General features: G+C 44.2%; 1 protein-coding gene across 3 annotated transcripts in view; it reads left to right on the top strand.

The window, feature by feature from the left end:
* Positions 1–17,535, top strand: part of Brinp2 (BMP/retinoic acid inducible neural specific 2) — a 100,746-nt gene extending 83,211 nt beyond the window's left edge. For 2 of the 3 annotated variants that reach the window (XM_087580091.1, XM_087580090.1), the window contains 4 exons: positions 8,247–8,352; positions 11,732–11,968; positions 13,687–13,909; positions 15,513–17,535. In XM_087580091.1, the coding sequence (XP_087436217.1) occupies positions 8,247–8,352; positions 11,732–11,968; positions 13,687–13,909; positions 15,513–16,629 (1,683 nt within the window). In that variant the 3' untranslated portion in view covers positions 16,630–17,535. 3 annotated transcript variants of the gene reach the window in all.
* The last annotated feature ends 2,791 nt before the right edge of the window (positions 17,536–20,326 follow it).

Here is a 20,326-nt window from a genome sequence, read left to right as displayed (position 1 = left end):
TATAGAGATATTGTTGAGAACTAGTCATGACATTGAGGGAGTGTGGTGGAAATTAGCTGAAGAGAAGGTAGCAGGTTGCAGGGATATAATGTCTGGAGGGAGCATATGGACGAAGAGGATGGCTTTCCATTAGCAGAATGAAAAGGTTCACTTATGAAGTTGGTATCTAATATAACTCACAATGATGAAAAGGGACTCTCAGCAGCCTGGAGAGAGTTTTACCAAGATATTAGAACTTTGTAGGCTGTTGCCTCATCCTTTAGTCTCTTATGAGCTGTGTCACAATTGGAGAAGAAGCACGAAATTTTTACTAGAAAGCGCAAGGCAGATATTTTACCAACAACTCAAAGATCTCATTACCTTCTAGTAGCCCATGGCCCTCATACCCTACCCTTGATCCATCGATCCATTACTATCATTACTCCCTGCCCTAGAATTCTCTTCACACTCATTCAGTTCCCCTGGTCCAAGTCCTTCTCAACTCATACCTGGTTTTCTTTCCTAATGCTTCCCTATCCTCCTCTCTTAGCTCCTCACTGTACATTGTTGCTATAGGCATGAGTACCCACTGTTATATCCCCTGATTCCATGTACTACACAGAGCAAACCCATGTACCTGAGCGGCAGGCTAGTGTACTGTAACAGAAAGAGAGCAGGCTCCACTGCCAGAGTTCGAGTTCCACTGCTGTATGGGGGTTGGGATTTGAACAGTCACCAAACTTCTTTGGACTTATTTCCCTCTCTCTAAAAGTATTAAGTTATTAGTAGAGTTTCAACCTTCAAGAAATTCTGTGATATTTAATATAAATAAATAAATGTACAGATTGCCCAGAGCATAACACAGTTGGAGCTTGAAAGGTTTGATTTTTCTTAACAAAAAAAATTACTGATCTGCCCCTGCTGCCTTTCTAGTTTCATCTCCAAGCAGTCCTCTTTCTGCTCGTCTACCTTTTACCCTCCACCCACACCTCTAACCCAGGCATTCCCAAAGACCAGATGCTTTTAAGACACCTCTCACTTCCTGGCACGTGCTTTCCATTCTAGTCCCAAGGCCTAACTGATGACCCAAGTGGCTCTTCTTTCCCCTCTCTGCTCAGAAAAGTGACTCTTGTGAAATTTTTCCTGACTCCTAACACAGTTAAGTGCTCCTTCCCAATGTTCCCAGCACATTCTGCCACTAAACTTGTCATTTGAACTATAGTTGCTAGCTAACATGATTATTTAAACACAAGACTGAGAGAAACAGTCTCACTCAGCTTTCCCTCCCTAGAAGAGTACAGAGCTTGTCAGCTGTGAGCAGCGAGTAGATAACCCATTGTCAAATGATGGATTGAAGGAAAGACGGAAAGAAGGAGGAGGGAAGCAAGGAAAAAAGGAAGGAAGGAAGGAAAGGAGGGAGGGAGGGAGGAAGGAAAGGAAGGAAGGAAGGAAGGAAGGAAGGAAGGAAGGAAGGAAGGAAGGAAGGAAGGAAGGAAGGAAAAAAGAAAGGAAATATGGAAAAAGGGAGGGAAGGAAGGAAGTAAGACAGTCTTTCTGTCTCTGAACTTACCATTTTGCACATGTGTCAGATAAATCTGCTTAACATGCGCATGAACACCTATGCATACATTTAGTTGAGAGAAACAGCCATCTATTCTAGGCAATATGTGTATAAAAATGGCCTGTTAAGACTTCTGTAAAGTCAAGTACTAAATCTATTGCAGACATCCATGGCTTGGGCAAGGTTGCTCACACTGAGCATACACCCTTGGACTCTTGTTTGGAAATAGGTTTCTTCTTTAAAAAAAAAAAAAATCAGGTTGGGGATTTAGCTCAGTGGTAGAGCGCTTGCCTACCAAGCGCAAGGCCCTGAGTTCGGTCCCCAGCTCCGGAAAAAAAAAAAAAAGAAGAAAAAAAATCCAGCTCCTTTTGTTGGATCTTTATGTTCTCTGTTTATCAGACTTTTCTGAAGCCCATGGCTTTGACTTACAAACAGCTTCCCTGGGACGCAGAGCTGACAACGCCCCCCACTGAAGGTTATCTTTCTGTTTCATCTGCTTTCAGTGTAGGGACCACATCCTTATTCATGGTCCAATACTAATTATTCTATATTAGCTGAATTTAGTAGTTAGTGACAGTCAGCTCCTTTTACAGTATTGTTTTCACACAGCTTTTAGTTCTCTCCAGAGGAAAAATAACTGGTCTAAGTTGACTCTCAGCTCATATACCCAGCAGGGTCTGCAGAGCCTCTGCCATGGGTTCCTAGATGTATCCCTTAGGTTGATGATGGAGGAATGGAAGGTAAGTATTCACAGCCACATTTCTTATAATACCTGGGATGATGGTTCCAAAACTGCAGCCACCGCCTGTTTTCTCAAAGGAGGGACCACTATCCCTGGAAGCCTTTTTTTTTTTTTTTTTTTTTTTTGGAACTCTCCCAAGGACATATTGAATGTGAAATGGAATATCCAGTCGCTACTGCACTGACTGACCTAAGGTTTTCTCTGGCAGTACAATGGGTTCTCCCCATAGGATACAACTTGGAAAACCGTGCATATTTTCTCCACCCTTCCCAGTCTTTAGTGAGGTGTACAGATTTCAAGGACATTCTGCTAGGCTGAGGGTTTAAGGGTTCTGTTGGTATCCCGCCTCACAGCTCTGCTTACCTGTCGGGTATGATCTGCAGTATGGCCGTCAACAGTTTCAGCCTCTTCTTTCTAAATGATTAACACCTATAAACCCAAGTAGGGTGGTCCAATAGTCAGGATGCACCCTGCAGCACATCTTGTGGCTACCAGTCCCTTATGCAGTAGCACCTGCCACAGCACTGCCTCCTTCAACTGAGCATGCCTTAGCAGTAGTCTTGCTGGGCTCCATCCCATTCATTACTCTTATCATTGGGTGGGGATGAGGGCTCTGCTCACCTGCTCTGCCTGCAAAAGGAAAAGTCCTCTAGCACATCTGCCTGGGTCATTTCTCTAAGCAAATGTGTGGTTGCTTTCCATTCTTCCTCACTAGCTTCCTTGCATTAATGTAGAGAAACAGGTGTCCTGCCCCCTCTGGTCTGTCCCTCTGGAAATGAGTAAATAGTACTGTGTGTTATAAGGCTTGCCCTGATTGGCACGCACTTCCGAGGTAGGATTTGTCTCATTACATTCCGTCTGTTCGAAGGCCTGTTTCCCATCTCCACACACTCACAATGACAGTAGGCCTTAAAGCAGTAGGGACTCCACTGTGCAAGCACAGCACCGAGTCCCTTTACAGCATCTGGCATGTGGCAAGATGTTCAACAAAATGCTTGAGAGGTGAAATTGGACTTCACAGTTTACAGGGAAACAACGCAAGGGAGAATACTTGGGTTTCAACCCTCTCCGATGCTTACTGTTTCTATGACCTTGAGGAGTCATTGAACTCCGTTTGTCTCTTCCATAACCTAAGTTGCCAACCATTCAATTCATCCCTACACAGGACTTTCAGCTAATATGGCCACTCCTGTTTTTAAAATATTGAACTATCCCCTTCAATCTTTCGCCCTAATCCCAGCCACTCTCTCCTCTGGCTCATTCAGATCACTTTTTTGTGGCAACCAAAGGGCAAGTACCTCAGGAAGTCTCTGGAACCCTTCTGGATAATCAGGCTGGCATCTTGACCCTTCAGTTACTGCCCTCACATTCTGCATGATGATAAAGATGACGATTGCCATCCCTGCCCAGCTCTGCTACAGGGATGGGTGACAGGAGATGACGCAACCCAAAGGAAGTTTTAAATGTAGAAAACGTAGAAGGTTGTGTGCATATGTTTCTATCTGTAACTTCCTAGAAGGGATCAGCACCGAGGGGTGGGGGGAGCCTCTTTCATAATTGTAATTCACCTTTTTGGTAGAAGGACAGAGAAGGACTTGGTGAAGAAGGGTTGAAGAGTCCATGAGCTAACTGAACAGAACCAGTCAGAAGCCAGCTGGACCCTAGACAAAAGGGAGAGTTTCTCATAGGCCATCCTTTAAAAAAAATACAAAAAAAAAAAAACCTTGGAAAAGCTACAGCACCCTGCAATTCACTTTAAAGCCCTTTTAAGCACACACACCATTCCTGTGCTCTTTGTGCCTCAGCCCTGTTGCTCACCATTAGAAGCCCATTTTCCTCTGCTGTTAGCATCGCATCTCCCCCTCCCCCAGCCCCAGGTAGGGCAGTAGCAATCTGGAAGTGAGAAAGGGGAGGAGTGTAGGCTCACTGGAATGAGGCTTTGCACAGTCTGGTATTATGGAAAATTGGATGCGCTAATGAACCCGAGAAGCATCAGGGCTTTCGGAAGGCAGGATGGTCTCTGTCAACAGACCAATTAGCACACAATTATTTTCCCCTTCTGAAAGCTTATCTGAGGCACTTTTTGAAATGTGTGCGCCTGAGTGAACTGCACTTTCTGTTACCTCTATGGGCCCTTTTAATAATCTCCCGGAGCTGCCTGCCCCTTTTCTGAGAAAGCTGCAGGATTCTCTAGACTTGCCCTTTACAGACAGGGCCTTTCATCACCCTGGTTGGGAGCAGGGCTATCTCAGCCTGTACTATTTACACAAGTCAGTGCCTGACACAAGACCCTTTCCAGGCCCCTTTCTTCTTCCTTTCTCATTGCCTATCCAGGGAGGAGAAAGATGGTCTCAGGACAAAATAGAAATAAAAAGAACTATAACTGTGGGATCTAGTGAAGTCTGATCAAGCCTTCCTCATGAAGACCTGGCTTGCCACCAACCCCTCTATTGGGGCATGGATGTAACTCCAGGGTATTTCCTCTCCACTCCCATCCTTGCTTCACCATTAACAAAGGGACACTCCTCTTCTTCTCAGTGGCTGATTGTCTTCCTGTGGAACTGGCATTCAGACTAGCAGAGGAAAAAAAAAAACAAGGGATCACAACCAGCCTCAGTATGCTGAAAAAAGATGGAGGGAAGTAGATGGTCGTATGATTCATAAGAAAAGGCTTGGGCATCAGAGTGAGAACCGGAGAGCTTCTGTTGAGGCTACTCTCTGGCCTGCCTTTCCCTGCATAAAGCTAGTGATTTCCCTCCCTCTCTGAAGTTGGGTCACCAACTCAGGAGTGGGTAAATGGAAATCTAGAGTTAAATTTTGCAATATTTTCATGGCCAGCTTACCTTGAGGTAGGACCAAGCTAGTTTCTCAATATTACAGCAAGCCAACTTACCCATGCCAGTCACACAGGTTTCCCTAAATTGTGCTAGTTCTTGGCCATGGCTCTTCTAATGGGGAATTTTACAAAAAGAGGAGAGTTGGCCTTGAAGTAAGTCTGGGTCTATCTTCCAAGTCTAGTCTGGTCACTAGCCAGTCATTCGCTTAGTAGGAACTATTTGTTACATAGTGTCCACACATGAAGAGAGGCCAGCCCAAGAAGACCCATCAGAACACTGGGATCCAAGTAACATATTTCCACTGGTCTGCAGGTACCACGTGGGAGAGAACTGTCACATTCATCTGTGAGTTACTACTGACCAAACGAAGCAATGCAAGAATATGTTGAATGAATCCTAGCCCCTTAGGATACAATATGTAAAATGTAGAGTTGGTCATTTAAGCTATCTAGGTCTTATTTTCTTAATCTCTGATAGAAGGATAGTAAATGAAGAAATGAGGATATGATATGTTTAGGAAGAAGGCTTATTGTAGATGTGAGGGAAAGAATAGCTAGAGGAATACGCAAGACTCCTCATTGAACCAGGCCAGGGAGGGAAGAACTAGGGAAAAAGAGAAAGGGTGTGGGGGAACTGAGGACCGAGAGGCCTCAAGCAAGCCTGGAGAAAAAGAAGCCAAGAGAACCATGAGAGTTCATAGCCAAAATTGCCGAATTATAGAAGGAAGAGAAGCTTTGGGAAGTGACACAGGGAAGCCCAGCTGCTGGGAGGAAGAGATTTAGGGTGGGGGCAGGGTGAGAAGTGCCTGGAGGAACCCCAGGTATTGAGTGAGACTTATGGGAGCTAACAGATAGCAATACTAATGCCCAGTCATCACCACTGGCTTTGTCCAGTGTTAGCCTTCGAAGGTGGGCAGATCATTAGCACAGTAGGTAGACTGGTCTGTATAGAATATCATTTAGAACGTGATGACATTTTAAGGTGGATTAAGTTCATTTTAGCTTCTACAACCCTTTGCCTTGTTTTCTCAGGAATTGAAATGGCACAGATCTACAATCTGAAATCTCCAATGTTAATATTATTTACTTATTTATTTAGGGCTTATTCCTATGAATCATACACTTAAGAAGCTGAGGCAGGAGGATTGTTATGATGACTATCTGGGCTATATCATAAGTTCCAGGCCAGACTACCTCATGATCAATCAGTCAATCAATCATTCAATCAATCAACTCTAACAGATATTCTGTCTTTCAGATATCACCAGGTCAGCCACTCAGCTCTCTGTACTGTGGTTGAGGAAAATGGGAGGGTTGAGCTCTGGTTCTGAGAGTGAAAAGCCTGAGTGGCTGACTGAAGCTGAGGGACCTGTTCTGACTCCTCTCCCAGTGTTTGTGGTATCATTCCATCTTCCATTGACAACTTTATTCTCCATGAATTTTCTACCTAGGCAAACAGGATTCCTCTGTGATGTCCTCTGCGTTTTGGGTTCCGTAGGGAGACAGGCATGTACCTATGCACTTTGGACTCAGTGCTGTAGATCCTGATGTCTGTCTTTTTAAATTTTTTCTCTTTATGACATATCTATCATAACTCCCCGACTGTCTACTTCTTGCATACAAACACATGCGTGTGCAAGCATGCACGCACACACACACACACACACACACACAAATATATTTTTATTTAGTTGGTTGGTTTGGTTTTTGGAGTCCTCTGTGTACCCCTAGCTGTCCTGGAACTTTCTTTGTAGACCAGGCTGGCCTCAAGCTCAGAGATCCGTCTGCGTGCCTCTAGTTCCTGAATGCTGGGATTAAAGGCATGCACCGCCACTACCACTACCACTGACTTCCTTCCTACTTATCTTACGACTAGTTTCAGTGGTTCTTTCTGCTATATTTGTTTTCCCTCAGCCTAGGGGCACACTTCTTATGACTCATCCTTTGGCCACAACTCTGACTGTCAGTCATTTGTAATCTACCTGCCTTCCTGACTCATTACATAGCTTATATATCATTTTGCCTAACTTCCTGAAAAGACTAAAACACATTACTCATACAGTCTCAGGTTCACTGCTTACTTAGGATATTCTAGACACTTCACTAGCTGCTACTGACATCAGGGAAAGCAAAAATAAATACGAACTTATGTCTGTGGAGTCTACAGTGTAGGAACCAGGCATGAATCAAATACTCTCAGGAAAGGGTGGAAAACGGTAGCTCATGTGTCTGCTGCAAAGCACGGGTGCTGGAGACACAAGAGGAGGTCAGCAGTACCAGGTAGACCCTCGGAAACACTGGAGAAAGGCACCCCATGCATGTTTGATGAATTGTGTGGAATTGAACAGGGGCTGCTCAATAAATACTCCTTGATTGGTTGATTGATTGTTGGCAAAGACTTTGGAGCTCCCGAGAAGAAAGGGCCTCCGGTCCCCATCATTCTTATTACATAATTATTTCAGTGAATTTAAAGCTCCCCATTTTTCATCTTATACTTTAAACATCAAGGAAAACTGATGGACCAACTTTATAATATTTTAAAATATGGTGTTTGGAATATTACGTGGCTGTAAGAGTTTATGTATATTTAATATACTTATTAAAATATGCAGTAAGCCCATGGCTGATTTTCTCTAAGGACATCTTGGTACTGAGGTGGAACTTAAATGTTTAATACTAATAATAATACTCATAACTCGTATTTCTCTAGTGCTTTTCATCTACAGGATCTCTAAAACCTGTGACCACTACATCAAGTGGATGTAACTGGTTCCCTCACAGACTACTAGGGTCTATGTCTGTCCCTTCACCTTCCTCTAGATGAGGAACAGGGTAAACATCAACTTGAAGGTTTTACTCCATATTCAACTTCCTGGTTATACACTTCATTTGCTTCCCTCTGAAAGGCTCTTGACACATGCAACTGTGCCATCAACCACACAAAATAGATGTTCACTAACTCAGGATGAGGAGACAAAGTCACTTTCAATCCCTAGGGTATACAAATGTAGTTTCTTTGGTTAGGGTCAGGACACTGAGTATCCAAGTAGATGGCTAGAAGTGAAGGACAGAGAGAAATCTTCCTCTCATTTTTTTGAGTCCATATCTTCTTGTCCTTTCTTCTCTAGGTCACAGAGACCAGGACCGGTCCACTGGGCTGCAGCAACTATGACAATCTGGACTCTGTCAGCTCTGTCCTGGTTCAGAGTCCAGAGAACAAAGTGCAGTTATTGGGTAAGCAAATGCAGGGTGGTTTCACATGGCTCAGGCCTGGTAGAAAATTCAGATCCTTGAAGAGAAAGGAAAGATCTTGTTTTTTCATTTGAATACATTTTCAGGGGTCAGGGTCTGGGATAGCTGGGTCCAGGCTCTTGGCCTCTTATTTATAGTACTGAAATAAGGACTCACATGGATTTACTAAATGAGCAAAGTAACTTTATTCAAAGCAAATCGGTATACAAATCAGAAATAAACTTAAAGCATTGACAACAGGCTACAGGAGACAAGGGCCCAGATTACTGCCTGGGCCTTCCTTCGATGGGGTCTAAGGGGAGCAGGAACTGGTTATTAGGGGCAAGGATGACTCTCTACTTTGATACACATATTAAATTCCATAACTATATTTTTTACTGTTAATGTTCCATCACATAATGTCTGTGCTTTTAACCAAATGCAAACCCAACTATGCATAGAGTGGTATATAACAGAAAAGTTCACTTGGGGACAGAGTTTTGTCTTATTGCACATGTGCTCAAAAGCAGTCTAGGCCACATTGTTCCCACAAGTTTATACCTGGATGCAAGCGTAGTACAACTGAATAGAACGTAACTTTGATGGGCTGTAAAGAGAAAGAAAAACATACTCAATTGTTCAGAACAGAGTATGTGTGCAGCCTCTTGAAGGTGGAGGTTCGAAGTTGCTAACTGTTGCTAGGTGCATTGTTTGGGGTAGGGTGTGTGTGTGTGTGTGTGCACACACGCGCGTGCGCGACTCAGTTAAGTCCTTCTTAAGGCAAGAATCATCATAAATCCTAGGACCTGCATGTAGCAATTTTCCATCAGTTTTGGGGAGGAAAGCATATAAGGATTTGCCCCATACTAGTGACTGATTGCTCCAGCCACTTGTATCTACATCCTTCCAGTGTGTTCCTTTTCAAAACCTGTATCATTATCCTGTAGGGATCAGACACAAGACCTTATAAGTCTAGAACTAGTTTGGTGATTACTTTTGTTACCAAAGTCACGCTTAGGAACTAATGGCCTTCAACCTGTTATTGTGAGCTCACTAACTCTATCTTGAGAAAGAGATCTACAGACGCTGGGACTACTCATCGATCTGTAATCACAACAAGAAAGTGCCCCTTGCTTTCCATTTCCCTGTCTGTGGTCTTCAGTGAGAACTTTAAAGCCAGGAGTGGGGTTTGGAAGAAATGAGCAGGAACATTTGGACTGGAGACTGAATAGACAGAGCAGAGAAAGAAAAAGAAAAGGCCACTGTTGTAAACTCAAAGTTTGAGGAACAAGTGGAAATACCCAATTCTAACTCTGTTCTTCAAATATTTTAGAGAAGAGCTATGCAAACTGACTCAGTAGGAGAAGTCCATTTTTCATAAGGACTAACTGAATTGGCCTGTGTTTAAGATATTACTATCCCAGCATTACAAAATCAATAGCCCTCAACCCAGGATCTACAATTACAAATTTCAAGTAGTCTGAACCAGATGCCACAAGTATTATTTTAGGAATCAACAAACATACAATAAAAGGAGTAAAAGACATACTCAGAGATCCCAAGACAACTAACATCTCCCTTCTCCTATGTCCCTATAAGAGCTGGAAGTGTATCTGGAAATTAGCAGTGAGCAAGGTTCAAAATGCCTGGTGGTTCATTTCGAATAGTTTGTGCTGTTTGATTTTATAGCCCATCATTCATGCAGACATTGCTCAGGGCACTCACTTTATAGCAATGGGAAATGTTCTGGTGAGGGGGAGGGAGGCCATGGGGACATGGAGGGAGTCTACTTGAAGAGGGTGAGTGTTGAAAGCAAGCATGTGGATAGAGTGGAAGGGGCACTGTCAAGTGCCATGGTGGGCACAGAATCCAGAAAGGGAAATTTTATAGCAGTTCTGAGTAGGAGGCAGACCTCATGTGAGAACAGAAAACCTCCACAGCTGCTGACAACTTTAAGTTATAGTGTGAGGTCTGCTGGGGCTGGGACACACACTGTGAGCTCTTGATTCCATGCCAAGGACAAAGTCAAGGGTGTAAAAATAAAGAGGCAGCCTACATGTGAGGAAAGGGGCTCCTTATATTTATGGGTCCCTCTACTCAGCATTCCCCTGGTACAAGGTCTAACAATAACCCTACGGGAAGAGTCTTCTGAAGATGTAACCCACACTCCCTCTGTCCATAAGCCATATCTACCTTTCCTTCATTCTTCATAAGCATCCAACAGCTACCTTACCTATGGCTTGAAGCCATCCTGGGGTACATTCTACTTGTAAACTGATATCCTTCTCAGACAGATGAGAAAAACTGGAGCTTGGGATAGTTCAGTGCATTGTATCCAAATCTAGAAGGGGCCAGTTTGAAGAGGAAGTCATCCCTCATCCCAATCTATGCAGACCTGAAGGCCTGATGAATCTTGAGGCACAGGCCACTGTCCTACATTCTTATCTTAAGAGTTAAATCATACTGCGATAGACAACCATTCCCAAGTTTGCTGTATCATCTGTGAAACAGGCAGTGATGGACAACAGTGCTGGCACCTGCGCTGGTCACTGTTGTCAGTTGACTTTTATTTCCTGATTGACAACAAGGACAAACCTCAAGACGAAGTTGGACATGGTGACAAACACTGGTAATCCCAGAACCTAGTGGAAGAGAGAGAGAGGCAGATCAGTTTCAATTTATCATCAGCCACGTAAGAAATGTGAGCCCCGCTTGTTTTGAAGAACAAAAAGAAAACAGCAGCAGCAACACCCTTTCCAGTGGGGAAGACCCTGAGAGCTACTCTCAGTTATGTATAGAAAGTACTTGGCTTACTAGCTCTGGATGCCTGTAGTGCCTATCCCCTCTCACAACCAGAACAGCATTTTCAATTATCCAGGCTGGACTGGGTGGCCCAGAAAGGTTAGCATTTAGTAATGTCTGAGCATGCCTACTGCCAAGTTTAATGGAACTCTAAACAGGATAGTGGAGGCAGAGCAAGCTCAGCAAGCCTCAAATTCGACCCCATAAGGGCTTTAAACTTATTTCATCTGAACCATCTTCCTATTTCTCTCCAAGAAACTCTGATCTGTAGCCAGGAAGCCAGTTCTAACGATAAGGCACACTCTCACTTTGACCAATGCGAAGAGTTAGGCTAAGCCTCGGGCTTTGATGTTCCTCATCTGCATATTTAGATCTTCCCCCATCTGTCACAGGGGCTAGGAATGCCCTCTCTCCCAACCAGCTCAGCAAGATCAGACCCTGGGGTGACCATTCTCCCGCCTACTCAGCGAAACCCCTGTTTGGATTCAGCCTTGGGTATGAGAAAACAGAGCACTCCCCCAGCCCCCAGCCCCACTGCCGCTGATTCTGCTCAGTGATTCCTCATTTTTCCCTTCCCCAGGCCTGCAGGTGCTGCTCCCTGAACACCTGCGTGAGCGGTTTGTGGCTGCAGCACTCAGCTACATCACATGCAGCTCTGAGGGTGAGCTTGTCTGCAGGGAGAATGACTGCTGGTGCAAGTGCAGCCCCACGTTCCCAGAATGCAACTGTCCTGATGCTGACATTCAAGCTATGGAAGACAGCTTGCTGCAGATCCAAGACTCCTGGGCCACTCACAACAGGCAGTTTGAAGAGTCAGGTAAGCAGGCTTCTAGCTCAGAATTTTTCCCTAACAAAGAGTAGAGGCTGTGAGGTACAAGGCCAGAAAGTGAGGAATCTAACCTGAATCCCAACATGCTATTTTTGGTGAACTTCTAAGGAAAGAAAGATTATTACAGTCACCAAGAGTCTTCAGTGGTGTGTTTTTCTTTATGGAAATAATCACAGTATCTGACTTAGAAGTGTGTGTTAACAATTTAATAAACTAAGATAAATATCATTGAAAGTATAAGTTTTGTCTGTTCTGCTGGCTACTGATTTCATGGTGTCTAGTGCAATGCTTGCACATGATAAATATTTGCTGACTCTATGACATATATATATAGAACGGTTCTAGTTGGCACCCAGTGGAAACCAACTGTTGCTTGTTGCTGCAGTAACTAATAATCAAGGTCCAACTTAACGACCTGACTCTGAAAGGTTAGATTTGCTTCTTGTCCTATTACTGACCAACTTTCCCACTTGGGTTTAACCATATAGTTCTTCAGAGTTATAATATCCTTGTCCTTAAAACAGAGTGACAGCAGGAAGCCAGTGCCAAGAAGCTATTAAAAAAGTCAAGTTCCAGTACCTGGCCCATGCTTTGGGCTAGCAGTAAGTTGCAGGCTACATTTTTCAACCCTTCAGCTTTCACCACTGTGAGGGACTATGAGTAAATAAATGAGAACATCATAGACCTCTGCCAGGTGGTCAGGTGGTAGCAGGTCCCAAGGCAAAGCAGAGAAGAGACCCCTGAGCATGAGTTCAGAAAGCGTACTGTGCTGAGGAAACTCAGAACTCATACTCGGAGCTCGGAGGCCGAAATCAAGTCGCTTCTATCTTAACTGCAGGGAAGAATGACTATATGATCGTGAGCCAGGGATCTTAGAGAACCAGAGAGTCGCTTGTGGCAGGAGAGGCTAGGCTCAGGGACTAAAGGTTTCTAAGATGTCTTAGCTGGGTGCAGTACCTCTCTGTGACAATATTTGCCTGTCATTGAGCCTGTTTACCTTTTTCACCAGAGAGACTTGGCCTAAGAGAGACCGAGAGGGAGTGAATGGGGAAGGGAGAGAAGGAGGGAAGAACCAGGAGAAGTAGGGGCAGCCATTATAATCAGGATATATTACATAAGAAAAGAAAAAGATAGTTGCATGGGTGAGGTTATCTGGAGAAATAAAAGAAAAAGAGACACATCCCAAGGCTATTACTAAACGTAGGTTTTCTAGCCATTTCAAGGGTGACAAGAGACCTGCTTTGAAAATCAAAGACTTACCAGAATAATAACCTCTGAAACTGGGGCTGGAGACATGGCTCAGTACTTAAGAGTATGAAAGGCTTTTCCTGATGACCCAAGGCTGGTTGCTTGCAGCTACAATAGGTTGTTTACAGCCCAATTAATCATTGCTTTAGGAGACATGATTCCTCCTTATGGTTAGTCTCTGTGGGTATCACTACATATGTCGCACAGACACAGAACATATGAATAAAATTTTTTAAATGAATAAATTAATAAAATAGAATCCTGGAGCTGTATTTTATGATATACTTATTCATTTCAATAAAGCCATATGTAATCGAAAAACCTAGAACAGTGGGTGTGAATGAGGCCCCTTACTTATGCTGTGGCTTTGAGGGGCTCCTGGGACTGAGGAACCAACAATCTGTGCCCCCAGGACTACATAACTTTGCCCTGCTCAGATCCTCTATTTTTGCCCACAGAAGAATTCCAGACCCTGCTGAAGAGGCTCCCCAGCGACCGATTCCTGAACTCCACAGCCATCTCCCAGTACTGGACCATGGACGCCAACCTCCAGCACCGTTATCAGCAGCTGGGAGCCAGCTTGAAAGTCCTGTTAAAGAAGATGCACCGGATCGTCCGCCGCCTCTTCAATCTCTGCAAGCGCTGCCATCGGCAGCCTCGCTTCCGCCTGCCCAAGGAGAGGTGAGCCCAGCAACTCCTGGCCATAGCTGCTGAGGCCAAGGAAGATGCTGTGGTCAACACAGAAGAACGAAGGGCGATGACACATTCATTCTGGTCCTGCAGACTTTGCTTTCCCGTTTGTTACTTCCAGTCCTCAGTTGCATGTGAAGTTAAGAGAGCCTTGTGCTTGTATATAAAGCTGACTTGTATATAAACTATAGTAGATTCAAATCCCAGTCTAATAACCCCAATTCTCATTTATTTCTTTCCAAGTCTTCCGGTGAGGAACAGGATTGAGTTCAAGCTCACATATCAATTGCAAGTGATGAAAATAAACACGTTATTTTGTTTCAGACAAGTGACTCACACTTGCCTGAGTCATGGGAGGAAAGACAGCTGAGACTCAAACTTTCCCAATAGGCTGGGAGTGTACTATGATAGGATCCATTTATTTATTTACTCATTCATATGTGCGTTCATTAAAAATGTATTACACCGCTAGTCCATGCCCTGCTATTTAGCTATAGAGGACATCATTGACAAGGAAAGATTTAGCAAACATGTAAATGCATAAAAAACTAAAAAAAAAAAAAATCCAACTCTGTCAGCCACTGAAATTAATGGGGGCAGACACAAGGACATAAATTAAAGGGGAAAAAAGTAACAAAAGCATTAAAAAGGCTAGTTCTGAAGAGGCAAAGGCTGGAGAGAAAAGCCTCCTAAGAGAAGGGAATCTTGGACAGTTTGTGCAAGAACAAGTAGAAGTGTCTAGAATGTGCAGGGGAGCACGTGCTCTGGAGAGAGTATAGCTCCCCTCACATATCATTCTAACTATGACACAAGGAAAGCAGAAGGGGGAGATAGGACAGGTCAGCAAGAGTGGTTGAGAGAGTTAATATTTTTTTCTGGAACTAACTTCTATATGCCCATCATGCCCAAGACACAAGCTTGATCTCTGAGAATGTTAGTAGACAGCACAGAGCCCTTGTCCTCACTGTATTTCCAGAGAAGCCAGCTGTAAATAAGTGCACAATAAACCAGTAGTGATTTTATATACAGGCAGTTGTCATTGATTAAACAAGACCATAGTGGTAAGACTACGGTTTGAAGAGCCATGCTACAGGGAAGCCTAAGAAACTAGATTTGATGCATGATGTTGGAAAGCTTCTGCTTTTGAAAGGGGGGGAGGGGCAAGGAGGATGAAAATTTAACCTGAAGGAAATTAGCCTGGCTGTTTGCAGGACAAGTCTAATGCCAAGTATTTCTGGCTGGTCCACCATGCAGGGCTCCAGGCTTAACTCAGTTGGTCCAAAGTAAAGCAACAGGGTTTCCATCACTCAGAGAACTTGTGGCTTTGAGCTTTTCCTTGATTCCCTCCCTCAGCCCCCACCTGTTTGTCAGTACCCTGACACTCTTAGGGAGGACAGTGCTGTGTACTCTGAGGGATGACAGTGGTGAATATTCTTGGGGAGGATGGTGGTGAACACTCTTGGGGAGGATAGTGCTATGCACTCTTGGGAGGGGTGAGCACTTTAGAGGAGGACAGTGGTGAGCACTCTTGGGGAGGACAGTGGTGTGGTATATATCTTCCTTTGATTTTGCTTCTTTATTTTATCTTTTCAAGATCCTTGTCTTTCTGGTGGAACCGAATCCAGTCCCTTCTCTACTGTGGAGAAAGCACCTTCCCTGGGACATTCCTGGAACAGAGCCACAGCTGCACCTGTCCCTATGACCAATCTTCCTGCCAGGGCCCCATTCCATGTGCCCTGGGGGAAGGGCCTGCATGTGCCCACTGTGCTTCAGACAATACCACGCGCTGTGGGAGTTGTAACCCTGGTTATGTGCTAGCCCAGGGACTGTGCCGGCCAGAGGTAGCCGAGTCCCTGGAGAACTTTCTTGGGCTGGAGACAGACCTGCAGGACCTTGAGCTGAAGTACCTGCTGCAGAAGCGAGATAGCCGCATTGAGGTGCACTCCATCTTTATCAGCAATGACATGCGTCTGGGCAGCTGGTTTGACCCTTCCTGGAGGAAGCGGATGCTCCTCACTTTGAAGAGTAACAAGTACAAGCCGGGCCTGGTGCATGTGATGTTAGCCTTGTCCTTGCAGATCTGCCTCACTAAGAACAGCACCCTGGAGCCCGTCATGGCCATCTATGTGAACCCCTTCGGGGGCAGCCACTCTGAGAGCTGGTTCATGCCTGTAAACGAGGGCAGCTTTCCAGACTGGGAAAGGACTAACGTGGATGCAGCTGCCCAGTGCCAAAACTGGACTATCACTTTGGGGAACAGGTGGAAGACTTTTTTTGAGACAGTCCATGTTTACCTACGGAGCCGAATCAAGTCCCTGGATGACAGCTCCAACGAGACAATCTACTATGAGCCCCTGGAGATGACTGATCCCTCCAAGAATTTGGGCTACATGAAAATCAACACTTTGCAGGTCTTTGGCTACAGCCTGCCCTTTGACCCGGATGCTATCCGAGACTTAATTCTCCAGCTGGACTACCCGTACACTCAAGGTTCCCAGGACTCTGCACTCTTACAACTCATTGAGCTTAGAGACCGGGTGAACCAACTCTCTCCCCCTGGCAAAGTCCGGCTTGATCTTTTCTCCTGCTTGCTCCGCCATAGGCTCAAGCTGGCCAACAACGAGGTGGGCAGGATCCAGTCCTCCCTGAGAGCTTTCAATTCCAAGCTGCCAAATCCTGTGGAGTATGAGACAGGCAAACTCTGTAGCTAATGGGGGAACTACCCCAGTGCTGGTCAGAGAGTTGATCCACACATTCAGGGTGCAAAGATAATCCAAGCCCTCACCTCAGTGCCAACAGAGTGCTTCTAAGAGACTTTTAGCACCTGGGAGATAGGAGCTCAAGGCTTGGACTGAAGCAGGCGAAAAACAATGAAACAGCCACTGCACACATGCACAAGTGCATATAACACCCTACCACACACACTCACAGGGAGGCCACAGCCCAGCCACCTCGAATCTGTAAAGTTGGTGCTCTCTAAAATGAATGCAGTTGAAGAAGAACCAAGGAAGAGATAAAAGAGCTGGCTAAACCAGGAAAGAAATGACTGAAAAAAATACATTTCAAAGTGATTCTTGTCATCTAGGATAGCAAGAGGGACAGAAGTGGGAGGGACAGGAGACCTCCCCTCTGTGGAGTCACTTTTGTATTCTTTTTAACCAGATTTCTTAAAATGTCATTGTTCTGTGACTCCCTGCACTGCTTCTTACTCTGTACAGTGCCTCCCTGCACCCTGGAGGCCTTGGGGCTACCGCTCTTGGTGTCCTTGGAAAGTGTGTGCAGTGCTAAAGCAGAGGAGCTCACGCTAAGGGCAGGTCACGGCCTCTTTGCTCCCTCCCCCACTTCTTCCTCCTGCCAGCTCCCTCACTTTCTTGGCCTCCCCAGTTTCAGAGTTTTGACTTGTTCCAAGAGCCCCTCACAGTTCATCCAGAGCCCTCTTCCCACAGCACCCGTCTGTTCAAGGAAGCAGTTTTGTCAAGTTAGAGAGACAACATATATGGAAATGTTCTTTTTAAAAAAAAACAACAAAACAAAAAATATTTATTTTGTGATTGTTTTCTTGTCAACCTGCTCCAGTCACATGAACCTCTGAGTAAAGTTTTACTTGGTTTAACACATTTTGAAGACCGTTTTTAGTGGGAAGATGAAAGAGAAAAGACAAACATAGTACCTTGGTTTGTCTAAATGTTTATTATTATTCTTGTTGTCTGGTGAGAAGGGTTCACAGATAATGTACATTGCCATGTAGGAGGCTGTTTGATTAGTATATGTGATAAGTTAATATGTGCCTGTGTTAACTCAGATATAAAGAGTGGGTATGCATGTACGTGTGTGTGTGTATGTGTGTGTGTGTGTGTGTGTGCATATGTATGTGTGTGTGCATATGTATGTGTGTGTACATGTTTGTGTGCATGTGAGTATATGTGTGTGTGCACAAGTGTGTATGTGTGTGTGTGTGTGTGTGTGAGAGAGAGAGAGAGAGAGAGACAGAGACAGAGACAGAGACAGAGACAGAGACAGAGAAAGAGGGTACGAAAACATTAAATGAAACTCTCTTGGAGGGTCAGCATGGGCTCTGGCACCAGGATATCCCTTTATCACACCAGAGAACTGGAAGTTCTTGCTCACACAGAAGCTGCAGCCTTAATGCTGAAACCCCCTGGGAGGGGTACAGTGTTGCCAGTGCTTCTGTGGACATGAGAAGGCTTTCCTGTGTTACACATCTCATGGTCTAGGATCACCTGTTATGGAGATGGACAAAGATACAAATATGGTATTGGCCTCCTCCATTCTCCACTTCACTAGCCTACACGTACTAGACAAATGCATACTTCTCAGTCCAGTCCCCCCTCACAACAGTAGGGGATCACTTTGTAGCATATTATGTAGAGAACCGTTTCTCTTTCTGTATGCTTCATGTTCACTTACAATGTCTAAGTACGGCAACCTCATTTTTAGTCAGAGCAAATCACCACAGAAATACTAAATATCTCCTTCTGTGGCTTTGATACACGTTTGACGGTAAAAAGCAAAATAGGAAGCAATGATAAGATAGTCCCATCTGCCCAAGAGTCTCTTATACTCATTGTTACAAATAGAAGAATTAATGTGATGTCATATTTAATTATTGTAGCATCTTTCAATTACAACAACAACCACAACAACAAAACTATGAGGTAGGTAAGTGGCCTGAGTCTCTTCTTACTCAAAGGTTTTAAGGGTGGAAATCTAGAGTGCTGGGATTATGATAGGCTGTCTAGTCCTAGTTCAAACTGCTACTGACTATATGGGGTTTATACTAAGCATCTCAGCTGTGGGAAATAGAGCCAGCAGATGACATCCTCATCAACGGGAGCTCTGAGAAGTACCAGAGGAGGATACTCTTGGAGAGAAGAGGGTTGCAAATGTCAGGAAGACTTTGATATATGCCAACGATGGGCTTTGAGAGGTTTAAGGCAGACAGTGGAGTCTGCTTTTAGCACTCCAAATGATCCTGTCTACATGCTGTAGGAGTGGGTGGACAGAAAGTTCCACTCATAAATTACGGGAATACTTTTTACGTGGCAAATTGTCAGCCACTGCGCCTAGCAAAACTCAGAGTGGAAAGACAGCAATTGGCAATCTACCGTGCATGAAGTTAAAAGTGTGGAGCCCTAGCGGCGAGACATGATTGCTACTGTAGGACGTGAATCAGCACACAGAGATACAGGTTCCCCTTGGGTCAGTACCACTGTTGTGCTGAGGGCTAAGAAACCTTAGCCTAGTGCCTCTGAATCAGACATCAAAATGGGTCACAGGATTGCTAGCAAAAATGTTCTCATTTGAGAGATGAAGGTCATGTTATTGGAAGCCTCTGAGAAGTCTGATGCGAGATGAATTGTGAGATGTTATGGTTTTAGGAATGTATTTACCTATTACAGAGTGTTCATCCCTTGCCTGCTGAAGGCTATAAACTGTGAAGGTGAGGGTACCAACTGCATCTAAAAGTCCTGTGCTCTGTCAGTGCCTCTTTGATATCAGGTACAAGGAGCAACAATAGAGGTCTATAGTAACATTAAATGGAAGAGTAGACATTTTAATACTTTGCCTACTCATTTCTTTTCTTGAACTGTGATGGAGTATTGTGGAGTGCCTCATGTATGAGAGCTTGGATTAAGGCAGCAGGCCAAAGGATTTGCTCCTTGAAGAGAGAAAGCAATAAGGCAGGGACATAGTAGGTGGTCAAGGTCACTTAAGAGCAGGGATTTTCAGCCTATGGGTCTCAACCCTTTTAGGAGCCACATATTAGATATTTATATTACAATTCACAGCAGTAGTAAAATTAGTTATGAGGTGATAACAGAATTTTTTATGGTTGAGGGGGTCACCACATGAGAAACTGAATTAATTGGCCTTAGCATCAGGAAGGTTGAGAACCACGGCTTAAGAGGAAGTTTTAGAGGCTTGCAACTTAGTTAAGCATAGTTTTTCATCAACCCAGGCTGAGAGATTCTTTTAGAAAAGAATGGCCACTGTTGAAGATTTCACCTGTAAAGTCTATGAGAATCTGAAGATGTGAGGCACCTCTTCTCGGACACATTTGCAAATAAAGAACTGTCATAATTAGTACTGGTTTGTCAATGACGGTGAACTCATTGTGGAATTAAAGCTAAATCACAATTCAAGTACTACCATGCACCGGATAATAACAGTCAGGAATTCAAGCCTTAATTGTAACCTCAAAGAACTAATACATCAAATGCTAATCTTCCGTAATGCTTGAGACTAATACCTCTAATACTAAATAATATATTTAATACCTGCTGCTAATAATATAATGCTGTACTCCATAAATGTACTCCGTGATGAACTGCCTAACACATAAATGAACTCACAATATTGGGTATCGCATATGGTTCAGATCCTGTC

This window comes from Rattus norvegicus, chromosome 13, assembly GCF_021556685.1.
Source record: "Rattus norvegicus strain SHRSP/BbbUtx chromosome 13, alternate assembly SHRSP_T2T, whole genome shotgun sequence".
NCBI classification, from domain to species: domain Eukaryota; kingdom Metazoa; phylum Chordata; class Mammalia; order Rodentia; family Muridae; genus Rattus; species Rattus norvegicus.
This window is presented reverse-complemented; position numbering and strand designations above follow the sequence as displayed.